The sequence below is a fragment of the Amphiprion ocellaris genome, chromosome 9 (assembly GCF_022539595.1).
Source record: "Amphiprion ocellaris isolate individual 3 ecotype Okinawa chromosome 9, ASM2253959v1, whole genome shotgun sequence".
Lineage (NCBI taxonomy): Eukaryota > Metazoa > Chordata > Actinopteri > Pomacentridae > Amphiprion > Amphiprion ocellaris.
Window position 1 is genome coordinate 8,479,740 of NC_072774.1, and position 12,943 is coordinate 8,492,682.

The window sequence follows — 12,943 nt, forward strand, 5'->3', positions numbered from 1 at the left end:
TAGGAGACCCTAGAAGTCAGAATTGGTGTTTTTGAGATTGTCATTGCAGTTTCAGGGTGAAATTGCTCACTACTTATTTCATTCATGATATATTTTTCAGCATATTAAACACTTCCATATGTGCATGTTAAGAAGTAAAAAAAAAAACAACTGCATTTCACGGCAGACTTTAACTATAACTGATGATTAGCCTCTTGATTGTGGGTCCATTTGGAAATGTAAAGGCAGGTATGTGAAATTTTAACCTCTGTTAAACCTCCACACCTTTTTTTTTTTTTCAGTAGACTTCACTTTTTAAAGAGAACATGTATGCGAGTCAGCAACCGGTGAGCACTGTTAGTTGGGGCACAACCGATTCCCGACTCCTTGTTTTGTGAAAGTCGTGTAAAAGGTTCACAGTGTGACACAGCAGGATCCCCATCAAACAGTTTCAAGCAAGACTGTATATTTGGAACATACAAAATAAATTTTATTATCCATTCTCTTCATGTCTACATCTTATTAGAATTTCTAGACAATGGCATTGTCAAAGAACACACCCAAATTAATTCTAATAATCCTGACAGGTGCAACAATACATTTCTGTCAAGTCCAGGTGTCAAAATAGAACTGAATGTGAAAAGCAATTTAAATCTTCTTTCTTTGTTATATTCAACATAAAAAGGGGGGGAGCCATGGCCCTGGGCCGCAGTGAGAGCTAGGCAGGACATGGCCATGAGCACACAGAAACACAGGTGAGGAAGTGGCTTCAGGGCTGGGCCCCGGTGGCTGCAGGGACTTGTGTGGCCAGAGTGTTGGGGGCAGAGATGACGGGTGATCCAGCAATGTTAGCCAGTGGCTGTGAGGAGGACATTGAGGTGATGCCTGAGAGACACAGGAGGCTCGTTAATCACTTGTATTTACATGTCACCGTAATCTAAAATTACAGATGTAACTTTCTCTGCAGCTATTTTCAGACGTTACTATCGCAATCTGAAGGAAGGTTGCACCTCTAATTTATGACAAAAAAAAAGGTAAATTACATGCAGAACTATCTTTGTAATCTCCCACAATCGTTTACTGTTTCACTGCTGCAATTTAATTCCAAAGGCAAAAGTCAGAGAGAACAACCTTCTAAGAATGTGAACAGGCTCATATGAGGTCAGCATCTCTGATAAATAGCTCAAACTCCCTGATAAGCTTTAAAAATGACCAGTCAAATCTTAAAATCAATTTGTGAACAAACTGGGAGCTAATAGAGGAAAGCCGGGATCGGGTTGATGTGATGAGGTGAAGGAGGTGTCAGATGTTTTACCTGGAATCTGCTGGAGCTGTCAGAGCCTTCAGCCTTCAACCTCCACATCTGCTCCAGTTGCTCCTTCAGTCTCTGGTCCTTCTAGATCTTCTCAGGCTCCTTCTTCCTAAGATACAACTGACCTCCTCTGCTCCTAACCAACACCCACTATGTCAGGTTGCTTAGACAGCAGCTGCTTGGTAGAAAGCAGCTGGATTTGAAGCCCAGCTGGATCTTAGCACTACCGTTTTCCATCCCTGTTGGTGCTGAGTCCCAGTTAAACTCGGGAATATCAAATCTCTGCTTGATGTTGCTGTATACAATTCCAGCCACTTGGTGACATTTCTGAGTGTCCCCTATGCCCTGTTATGAAGCGAGATTGACAAGATTCTTGTGAGCAGGAAAGTAATATAAGACCTTTGTAACTTCAGTTATGCAAAAATGAAATATAATATTGGATTATACTTCAATTTAAACATCATATTATGTTCACATCAACCACTTTCAAATAGAGCCACAAAATAAACTTCAATGGCAACATCAATCTTTTTTTGTTATGTTTTATTTAGTCAAATTATTCACCATTTTAGCTTAAAAACACATAAAAGTACCCAGTTACAGACACTGCCCACGTGAATATTTCACATTTTCAGCTCACCAGTGAAAAATATCCTTTTTGTGATACAAGGCAAGGCAACTCTATGGATTTTTCTTCCATTTTTGAAATAAAGTATTTCACTGTGGTTCAAGTGTCTGGACAGTTCAATCATTTCAGTGTGTGAAATCACCTCAATTTCAAATACGTTTTAGTCTCCAAAGCTCTGACAGATGTTTTCTTTACCTTCAGTTTCTCTTTAGCCATGCCCATATTTAGTTTCTGTTATCAGATCCAGTCTAGCACATCAGGGTGAACTGCTCTGCTTACTGCTCACATCACCTAAAGAGTCATCACCTACTTCAGATCACAGACCAAGGCTTTATGGAACACAGTGCCAATGAGCAACTTTCCACCATAGGTGGTTGCTACAGAGGAACCAATGAGCACGTGGCCATCGTCTTCATACACCTGAGTCACCTGTGGCTTATCAGAGAGGATGTTCTGGATGCGGATGACCTGAAGACACAACGTACAGAATCATGAGAAAGAAGCCAAGATGACAATAAGTGCATCTGCTGCTTATGTAAGAGGGAACAAAGATGTAAAAAAATCCACATAAAGCATGAACAGCTTTATAATCATAAGAAGGATTAGACAAACCTCTGATCCAGCGGGGTCATTGGGGTCGAAAAAGAAGAGCTTCCATGCATTCGGGTGGCAGCCCACCCAAAGGTCACCAGTTTCAGGATCAACTTCAATGTTGTCAACGAGTGAACCCACAGCCACAGTCTGGTAAAGTATCACAGATAGGAATATTATTATTATCACTACTAATATACAAAATTTCCTCAATGAACAAGAGGCATCAGTAGTTATGTTTTATATAATTGTCAAGCAAATTTTAAGCTTTTTACTTTTGAATTGTCACATAAAATAATTTTTCAAAAAAGGAAATGTGACTTAGCTTTGCTTTCGAGTCAACAAATTAGGTTTCATAGTGTTGTCAGAAGGTGGCAGTATAAGCTATGTTACAAATAATTGTACTAAACAGAGTAGAAGGAGCAGCAAACCGAGTCAGTTGTTTGCCAAATGCTAAAAAGCACAAAAAAGAAGAAAATGAAGAAATTGTGGCCATCTACCAGAGAAAAACAGATCAAAGTCTTCAGCAACCTTACAGTCATTTCAGTTCTAACTATTCTTTTATGTCAGCTGGTATCAGCTATGTTTCCTGTGGTCAAGGAGTAAAGAAATGTAAGAAGCAGAAATCACTATGTCTGGAAAAATAAGCTATTTCCACCATCAAAATCCACTAACTTTTCCAAATGTGATATTTCAAAATCTGCGTAAAAATACCTAATGGAAACACTTCTAGTTCCCAGTGGTTTTGCAGCGCTTTCATTTAAATTCCATTAACTATTTGTATTTGCTTTTCAAAGAAAAGATTTTGAAATAATATCCCTGCAACTAAACTTCAAATTACTTCCAGTAAAGCGTTGGTTTACAGCTACAGTCTTTATCAGCTGCAGTTAAAATGATAAATGTCTCCCCTTAGTGTTTCCAAGTGATATTACTGTTGGCACTGCTATTGCAGAGACGGCATCAATTTCTGTTTATCTCAGGAGCTTGGCAACTACCAGCAACATGGGCATGAAATGAACAACAGGAAACAAATATTTTAACAGAATTTTTTTTAAAAAATCATTACTTTATAAGAAGTAATGACATATTTGGAACACAGCTTTGTGCAAACAAGTAACTAGATGAAGAGGGGAGCAAAAAGATTTGGAGATAGAAGTGAGTTTATTCATTCATTCAGTCTATAAAGGACAATAATGTTGCACTGTATATTCATACTAGAAAGTTACTGCAATTAAACTGTACTATAACTCATTTCATAAGTATCTGTACTCAGAAAATGACAATGTTTTATTACAAGTTGTATTTCTTGCTGTGTGACAGTTGGCCCATATGTGTGTGCAGAGATCAGGTTTCAGTCTTTCATTCCACAAATAGAGGGTGTCCCAACCCTTTTTTTTTCTCCTTCTGCACACTGCAGCTTTCATGGCAACAAAACAAGAGGCGTCAACTGATTGTATACAAAGCAGACGCACAAAGCAATAGTTGGCAATATTTGGGGGACACCATGAATTCAGTCTGTAAAAGAAGTTTTAAACTTACGCCGGATAAGGGAATTTACACTTCCAACTTGGCAAAGCATCTCAGCAACAGATATGTAGATTTGTTCAAAGGATTCAAATGTCAAAGATAACAGAATGATATTGTGCCGTCAAACAGGAGTCACATTAGTGTCATTTATTTTGTAATAAACTTGTCACAAAAGGAGTTTCACGAAGCAGTTAAGGGTAGCTGTAACTGTTTAATTTCAATTTACCCTTACCACGCCTCCTCAAGCTCAGCAATAACAATGAATTTGATTGGAACTGTATCAAGACAGCAATATTCTGCTTTTGTTTCCGAAATCTGCATTGTGAAACGAAAATATGAGTTTTTAAACAAAGAATTTTAATACGAAAGATTCAGGGGTTTGACTAATTCTGTGTAGTTTAATTTTGCTCAAAGATGAAATCATTTACCTTCACGCGAGTCAGTGCATTGTCTTCTTTTCGCTCAAACACGTGAACATTGTGGTCAAACACATCTGCCACATATATGTGCCTGAAAAGGAGAAACAATATTAAAAACCAGACATTCAGTGAAACATTAGTGACCATGTGGACGGCCCTGCAGATTATTCTTACCGTTTGTCTGGTGACATGTTGATTCCATTTGCCATGTAGTAACCCTGAGAGACCTCTTTGACTTCCGTGGGACTGTAGTACACAACATTACCCCACGGCTGACACAATAACATCTCAACATAACTTTTAAGGAATTGGTTCTCAAAGTAGTGATCATTGGTGGTGTAGAAGCTGTCAACTCCCACTGCGACAATATCGTTTACACTGGGAACAAAAATCAGAAAGCAGAATTTTTGTTTAGATCTTACATCTTATTCCCAATAATATGCATATATTCTGACATGTTTGCACACACCCTTATTGATGTAGAGCACAATCGAAGTTTGTCGCTATACCTGTGGAGAAGCTCGTGTTTTATGGTTTTCAGATGCACAAGGGAGAGTTCTTCCTCGACAAATTTGAACACCTCAATTTGGCTTTTATGATGAGGATGGTTGACAACAAACAGGTAGACGGCATCATCTGACAAACAAGAGACAAAGAGAGCATTGTCTTAAAAGAACCCAACTGAAGAAGGGTGTGTATGAAGGAAATGCATGACTACTGACTAACAGTACAGTGAGATTACACAGTTTGAAAACTGTTGAAGGCCTGAACTGCTGCATCCTGCTGCAGTTCGTATATCTGGGGACAGAAAGTAGAATAGAATAGAATAGAACAGAATAGCCACTATATTGTCATCCATAACATACACTAGTTGGGGCACATTTGAATGAAATTTCGATGCAGTAGCTCGCCATCAGACTGGTAAAAAAAAAATAATGCAAAAATATATGTATAAATAGTCATAGTATATACTATGTAAAAACTTAAAAGCAATATGCTATGTACATAATGTATGTTACGCATGATATGTACACAATAGCATGGACAGCATATCCCTGAGGACCTCATTTTGTCTTCCTGGCTGTACTGAATGCAACATTACCACACATACTTTGGTAAATTTCAAACTTTTTGATATTTTAGACGAACAATGTCCGTATTCCTACGGTCATGGCTGGACCATGTCAACACCGTCTTTCTGTAATTTTAATTTTTTTTAAACCATAGTGAGTTGAATTTTAACCGTTTTGTGAGGTTATTGGGACACCTAGCAGCTGAGGAAAAACCAGCTAGCTGCAGTGTACAATACATGTTTTGGAGGGGAAAATGCTTGCCCTTTTGTCAACTCCGTCAGACGTCAACTCCATCAGATTCCTTGTCTAACGGAGTTGACATGCAAGCTGATGGAGTTGACAAATCCACCTATAACCTCTCATTGTGCTAATATAATATTATTTGTGAACTTAGTAAAGGATTGAAATGCTATTTCAGGGATTTATTTAGATATGAAAGTACATACAGTCATGGGAAAAATTATTAGACAACCCTTGTTTTCTTCAATTTCTTGTTCATTTCAATGCCTGGTACCACTAACGGTATATTACCTGAAGAATACAATGAAAACGACAAAAAATGCAGCTGACTGCATAATACTTTCTGTCCTATTTGACATGCTGAAGCTTAATTGTACTTCCAGGGTATATAAGAGACCATTTCATGTCATCAGCAGCACTGCACATGCAAAGGCCTAGAGTGGTTTAATGCTTACATTCAAGCTGTAGCACAACTCAGATGTTGTCAGCTCTCACATAATGCCGAAAACAAAAGAATTACGTGAAGCCACAAAGGCACTGCTGGAAGTTGGCATGAGTGAGAGACAGGTAGCAAAAAAACTGAAGATCTCCAAGACAGCCGTTCATTACACCAAGAAAAAACAAGCCCAACACGGTTCTACCAAATTGCTAGCTGGTTGCAACAGGAAACGTCTTTCTACCCACCAGGTGACCGTGCACTCAACTGTTCCTGTGTCAGGAATCGTCTTCAGACCTCCAGGGACCTTAAAAGTGAGTGGACACTGTGGAGAAATGGGACTTGTTCGGCAAGGATAAAGGATAATTGGAAACCGACTTCTTGAAGCTGGTCTGAAGTCACACAGGGCAAGAAGAAGCCCTTCATCAAGGAAAAGGCAGAGGAAAGGCTGGTTACTCTTTGCTGGGGATCACAAGGATTGGACTGTTGATGATTGGGCTAAGGTTCTCTTCAGTGATGAATCCAATTTTCAGTTGATGCCCACTCCAGCCAACTTCTTGGTTAGGAGGAAGCCTGGAGAAGCTACTAACCAGACTGTCTTGCTCCTACAGTAAAACATGGGGGTGGATCAGTGACCATCTGGGGCTGTTTCAGTCTGGGTGGAACAGGGCAAATGAACCAGGTCATGTTTGGGGCTACTCTTGAAAACAGTCTTCTTCTGTCAGCTGGAAAACTCTTTCCTGCCTCCAATGACTGGATTTTCCAACAAGACAATGCCCCGTGTCACACGGCAAGGTCAGTTAAAGCCTGGATGGAGAACCAGAACGTTGGAACCATGCCTTGGCTGCTCAATCACTAGATCTAAATCTAACTGAAAACCTGTGGAAAATCATCAAATGCAAAATGGAGAACCACAAGCCCAAAAACAAAGCAAATTAGTTAGAATTAGCACAACAGGAATGGGCTGCTGTGACAGCAGAACAATGTCAGAAGCAGCCAAGATGCATGGCTGCAGTCATCAGAAACAATAGTTATGAATCAGTACTAACTCCTGTGTGTATCATGTGACTAAAACAGACAGAAAACATGGAATGGAAAAAGCTGTTTTTGGCAGTACAATGCCACAGCTATTGATAGAAGAACTGAAGCGATTTTGGTTATTATCAAGAAAACCATGGAAAATGTCTGATATCAGCTCTGAAATTAAAATCTTATCAGCTATTTTTGTTGTTTTCATTATATTTGTCCAAACAAATGTACCTTTAGTTGCAGCAGGCATTAAAGCGAACAAGAAATTGAAGAAATCAAGGGTGGTCTAATAATTTTTTCCATGACTGTATATAGCATGAATTACAATATTTAACCATACTGTATAACCTAACTTGTAGAGCATGTTCAGGCTTTGGTCTACTTATTATTGTGTCACTTTCCCAACATTTATACATTTAATTTAAGAAAAAAAAGTCAGTGTGTAGATTTTCACAGCATCTGGTTGCGAAACTGAGAATTACATTGGATGGCAGCCTCTGTAGATGGACCCACTTCTATGCATATATAAAGCACAAATTCTAATTTCAGGAAAATGCAACATTTCTTATTTATTCATGGAATTATACTGGAACTTGTTTATAAATATTTGTCTATATTCAATTTCTGTCAATACCGTCAGTTCTTCGTCAACACCGTCAGATGTAGGTTCTGTTAATTTTTGAAAGAAAATGTTCATTCTTTCTTCAGTTTATGTTGTTCATGTAATAAAGGACCATCTGATCTACATCCTCTTATGTCTGAATTATTTAAGGAATTGTTTTTTATAATGTTAAAATTAAAAACGGAGTTTGAAAATGAAGATATCTAGAAATCTGACTTTTCAGAATAGTGCGAAATCACAACTTAAGTATACATGATGTATTTTATTGCATATCAGAGTAACTAAACCCTATTACAACATAATTCAGAACTTTAGATTCTTGTTGGACTGGAAGAATTAAAATTGTAAACTTCTTAGTGTGTCTGACAGAGTTGACACAAATCAAGTTCGAAGGGGAAACATGCTTATTTTTCCAAATAGTTTTTATTTAGACCCTGTTCCTTTACATGGTTAAATAGCTAAGATTTCTTTAAAGAAATATATAACTCTAAATGATATGGTGTGGATTTTAAAGAAAGTGATTTTTAAAACCCCTTTTGTCCCAACTCTGACGAATCAGTGAGATAGATAGATAGATAGATAGATAGATAGATAGATAGATAGATAGATAGATAGATAGATAGATAGATAGATAGATAGATAGATAGATAGATAGATAGATAGATAGGTGAATATAGATATATACACTAGGGCTTGATTGGAATGTCCGAATATTTGGTCATTACGGTGGTATTCACATATTTATTTTCAGATCCGATAGGCGCTCCAATCCGAATATTCGTCATTAATCGGGCCGAATATCCAGAGCCCAGAAATTGCTATTCGGGCCAGCCCTAATATACACACTGATAGGCACATAGGAACAGACATACGTGGACAGATGAACCTGTAGATACAAAGATTGTAACGTAACCTGCGGAAAATAATTGAAAATTGGGAAAAAAAATGGATTATTTTACTCAAATCTAACTTATAATGTACAGTACTGACTGTTTATATTTCAACATGCTTTTATTGTGAAATGCACAGCCACACCCAACGCAGTCTTTGCTGTTGCACCCACAGGGGACCGAGTCACACAGCAGGTGATCACAGTAGGTTTATCCACATATTCTACATGCACACACAAGCACATACCCACCAAAAATTATATAGAAACTCTTTTCACTAGTTACATGTTAATACAGGCACTTAAACTGCTGCTGAATTTGATTAAGTCTGGGTCACAATGTACAATATAAAAGGGCTTCGTGCCCCTCAGGTGCCACCATGCAGAGACTTGTGTGTGACAGATGTGCAGCCACACATTAAGTTATCAGGGCTCTTACCATTTGGATCAGTGTAGAGGCTGATACCATGAGGGTTGAACGTTTCTAGGTCGAAGTTTCTCGGCATACGCAGCTCCATTGGTTTCATCCGGGAATCTTTTAGATCAAGGACAAAGATCTTTCCAGGTTCATCTGAGGATGGGATTCCAGGATACTTCAGACCCTAGAATTATTCAAACAAGAAGTTATATAGACTACAACAGGGGCAAAAATATGCAAATAAGAACATTTTCACAGATATTGTGAGTCACAATTTAAGTGCAAACAGTTATTTTTAAAATTTCTTCGCTACTGAAACAAAAACTAAATTAATATACCAATAAAGAAGGTTCCTTTACACTTGTTCTACATCTCTGTAGCATCACAAGGCTCCATTTATGAAGCTGTTGTTTTGATCCATGTGACCTTTGTTTTAAAAAATTCCAGCTTACGTGATTTGGACATTGCACTTGGCCATATTGAAACTTTAATAAAACTTTGATTAATTATTCAGCTCTAGACTATAAAAAATATTGCATAATAAAGTGTGATATATCACGGAGTACAAACAAAAGGCACATTTAATAAGAGAGAGTGGATTGTTAATGCAATAGTCCAGATTTAGAGGCTTCTAACCAGGGGCTAAATAACATACATTTGTGCATTTTACGAGACGACGTATACTTTGAGAAAACAGCAGATAAATCAAAGACCTTTAAGAAATAGTTGTGCAGTTTTAGATTTTGGGGCATTTTTTTTTCTATTGTTGAAGATCATTAAAATTAAAGGGATTAAACATTAAATTTGGGATCAGTTAGCTGAGCATGTTAACAACAATATGAAATGAATGTGGATGAGGAAGGCTACTTTTCCTTTCAACAGAAACACAAATTTGATGTCCCACAGACCCTAGGTTTAGATTCTGAGTCAGGATGCAACGGATTCTTTTACAGACTGTAGTGGAAAAAAGTTTTCGGACACACCATGCATTTGTGAAATGTTGCACTAAGAGTCACTCTTAGGTCTTCAAATGTGTTTTCTTTTAGTACAGTCATAGCCAAAATACTAAACAAATCCTAAAAAAAGCCATTAAAAACTTAAAATTGATTGGTTCCATAAAAATACATTGAGTACTGGGTCATTTTGGTATCAATGATCCACTAATGAAGGTCGTGTTTTTTATTAAAAGACACAATTTTTGTTCTCATGCTTTGTGTTTATATAAAGTCAGCACACTTGAAAGTTCTTCAAAGACAAAAATGGCTAAAACAAGGAACCTAACGCAGGAAAAGATACAGGTTATTAGCCAGGAAGGGTACAGCTGCCGCCAGAGAGCCAGGAAGTGCAGATGCAGTCCTTCAGCAGTTGGAAACACTTTGCAGAAATACAGGCGAACCAACAGCTTGAAAGACAAACCAAGATCTGGGCGTCCAAGGGTTTCTTCAGCAAGAAATGACCGCATTCTGATCTGCATGTGCAGGGAAATCCACCTAATGACATCACAGGAGCTTCAGCAGCAGTGGTCCAACCAAACTGCTGTCCAATGTTTCACTCACACTGTACATGGCTGACTTTTAGATCATGGCTTAAAGTCCTACAAGGCTGTCAAGAAGCCCCTGATTAATGAGAGACAAAGACTAGCCCCGCGTCGTTGGACCCAAGCACACAAGAACTGGACAGCCAGGAACTGGAAGAAGATTCTGTGGTCAGATGAGTCCAGTTTCCAGCTTTATCTGCCTCCTACTAATGTAAGGGTACGCAGAACTCCAGGAGGAGCATTATCGCCAGCATGTATAGTACCTACTGTCAAGCATGGTGGAGGCAGTATCATGCTTTGAGGATGCATGAGTGCAGCTGGTGTTGGTCATCTCATTGTCTGTCATGACACATTGAACTCTGCCAAGTATTGTTCCATTCTTCAAACCCAAATGCTCCCTTCTGCATGTGCACTGTTCCGTTGAGGTCAAAACTGGACGTTTCAACAAGATAATTCCCCTTGAACACATCCAGGGCCAGTAGAACTTGGCTGCAGGAACAAAGTATGTAAGTCTTAGAGTGGCCAGAGCAGTCCTCGGACATGAGCCCCACTGAAAATCTGTGGTAGATTATCAAAAGGTCTGTTCAAAAAAAAATTTGTTTGTGTCTGTTGACTGCAACCACACCTTTGGAAGCATAGAAAAGATTACACAAATATGTCATGATAATAATTGAAATTGTGTAAAATTTTAAGGGTGTTCGAAAACTTTTTTCCACCACTGTATATGAAAGATGGCTATAGTGATTGTGACGTCAGCCGTTAGTTCATGGAGGACAGTTTTGATGCCTCTGATTTGGCATTTGGCCGTCGACATGTTGGTTATTTAAAACTGGATGTAACAAACAAGTGGTGGATTAAACTGGGGAACCCAAAGATACCACACACAAGATATTGTTCATAGTATCATGCAAATATTGTGAAATTTGCAGTAGGGAGGTTGCGGTTGCTGCTTCCTAGGGTTAAGCAGATTTTCATAACAGTGATGCGTAGATAGTGGAAGGTGAGGAAAAACAAGCCTGAAGGTGTGCGACCAATTGCAGGTTTCTATTAAATGAGTCAGCAAAATCCCAAGGCAGACCACCCTAAAAACCTTAAACTGATCCAGCTTTAGTGTCGGTTTTGCTCTAAATGGAGGCATCGTTTCCAAAAGAAACATCATGCTGCAATCAAAAGTCCTAAAACGAGCAACTGAGACTATAAACTCATGAGGAAAAAACTTCTTAGGCAACAAATAAAGTGAGAAGCGGGATAATTTTCTCATAGACTTCAATAGAATCTGACATTTTTTGCAACCAGAGGAATCGCCCCCTGCTGGCTGTTGAATGAAAATGCAAGTTTAATGTGCTTTTGCATTATCTTCACTTTTCAGAACTGAAGACGAAGTACAATGTAAGGAAACATCAGAACATGTTCAGTAAAAACAATAATAGTTGCACCAAGTCAGACACATGCATAAAAGGCACAAATCGGTGCATAAAAATTCACCATGAAGCAGAAAATGAATGTGTTCACGACTCAAAAATTAGACTATCTATTAAATGCGTCACCTCCCGTGTTCAAAAAATAATTTGCACCCAAGGAATAGATCAAATTAGACCCAGATTGCAATATTAGCCTAATTATGAGCTGGGTTTATGATCACATGGAGGATCTCTGTACATGGGATTATTGACAAAACGCTGATTGCATTTGCACTGGTGTTTTGACTTTGTTCAACCCTCAGACGCATAACCCCCAACATTTGGCTGCACTTCAACTCAAACACTTACAGTGCTGATAAAGGCGAGCCCATCTCCAAGGATCGTGATATCTTCAGTGCCATGTTCTGAAAGTGACACAGTTGCACGGTTAGTTTATTTCTTTATGTGCATGAAAGCTGCTCTTTATTTTGGCTTTTCTTACCCAGATTTTTGAGCAGCACACAGTTGGGGAGGTGATTCTTCGCTGGCTCTCTTGTAGCCAGGAATCTTTTTCTGCAGTGTGTAAAAGTCATATCAGGGCAGGTGACCAGAAAAACTTAGTGCCTGATGAAAAACAAAACAGAGCAGAAACAGAAATCTGTTTTTACCTTAAGTTGTAAACTCTCTCTCCAAACAGCACCGCCAACACGGCCACCATAATCGACATAAATCCCAGTTTTCCCATGTTGAATTCACAACAGGAAAGTTTTACAAACAGCTTAAAAGCTTCGCTGCACTGCGGGCGAAGGCGTGCCTCTGCAGGCGCCACTAATGCTGCGTTTA

At 38.6% G+C, this 12,943-nt stretch overlaps 1 protein-coding gene across 1 annotated transcript; it reads right to left on the minus strand.

Moving 5' to 3' along the window:
• Window positions 1-447: 447 nt before the first annotated feature.
• Window positions 448-12,929, minus strand: LOC111577061 (serum paraoxonase/arylesterase 2-like). Its single transcript, XM_023283138.3, has 10 exons — window positions 12,769-12,929; window positions 12,603-12,673; window positions 12,470-12,525; window positions 9,185-9,347; window positions 4,966-5,092; window positions 4,631-4,834; window positions 4,466-4,547; window positions 2,532-2,660; window positions 1,295-2,387; window positions 448-864 (listed from the first exon to the last, which is right to left on the minus strand). The coding sequence occupies exons 1-9, from the start codon at window positions 12,843-12,845 to the stop codon at window positions 2,226-2,228; spliced, it is 1,071 nt and encodes a 356-aa protein (XP_023138906.2). The 5' UTR covers window positions 12,846-12,929; the 3' UTR covers window positions 448-864; window positions 1,295-2,225.
• Window positions 12,930-12,943: the final 14 nt, after the last annotated feature.

Bases quoted from the DNA above. Each gene is read 5' to 3' on its own strand.
- LOC111577061 (XM_023283138.3), bottom strand. From the start codon at position 12,845: ATGGGAAAACTGGGATTTATGTCGATTATGGTGGCCGTGTTGGCGGTG. The intron at 9,348-12,469 runs GTAAGTGTTTGA...GAATAATTCTAG, and splicing joins GGCTCGCCTTTATCAGCACT to GGTCTGAAGTATCCTGGAAT. The intron at 4,835-4,965 runs GTATAGCGACAA...TTTTGTTCCCAG, and splicing joins AAACACGAGCTTCTCCACAG to TGTAAACGATATTGTCGCAG.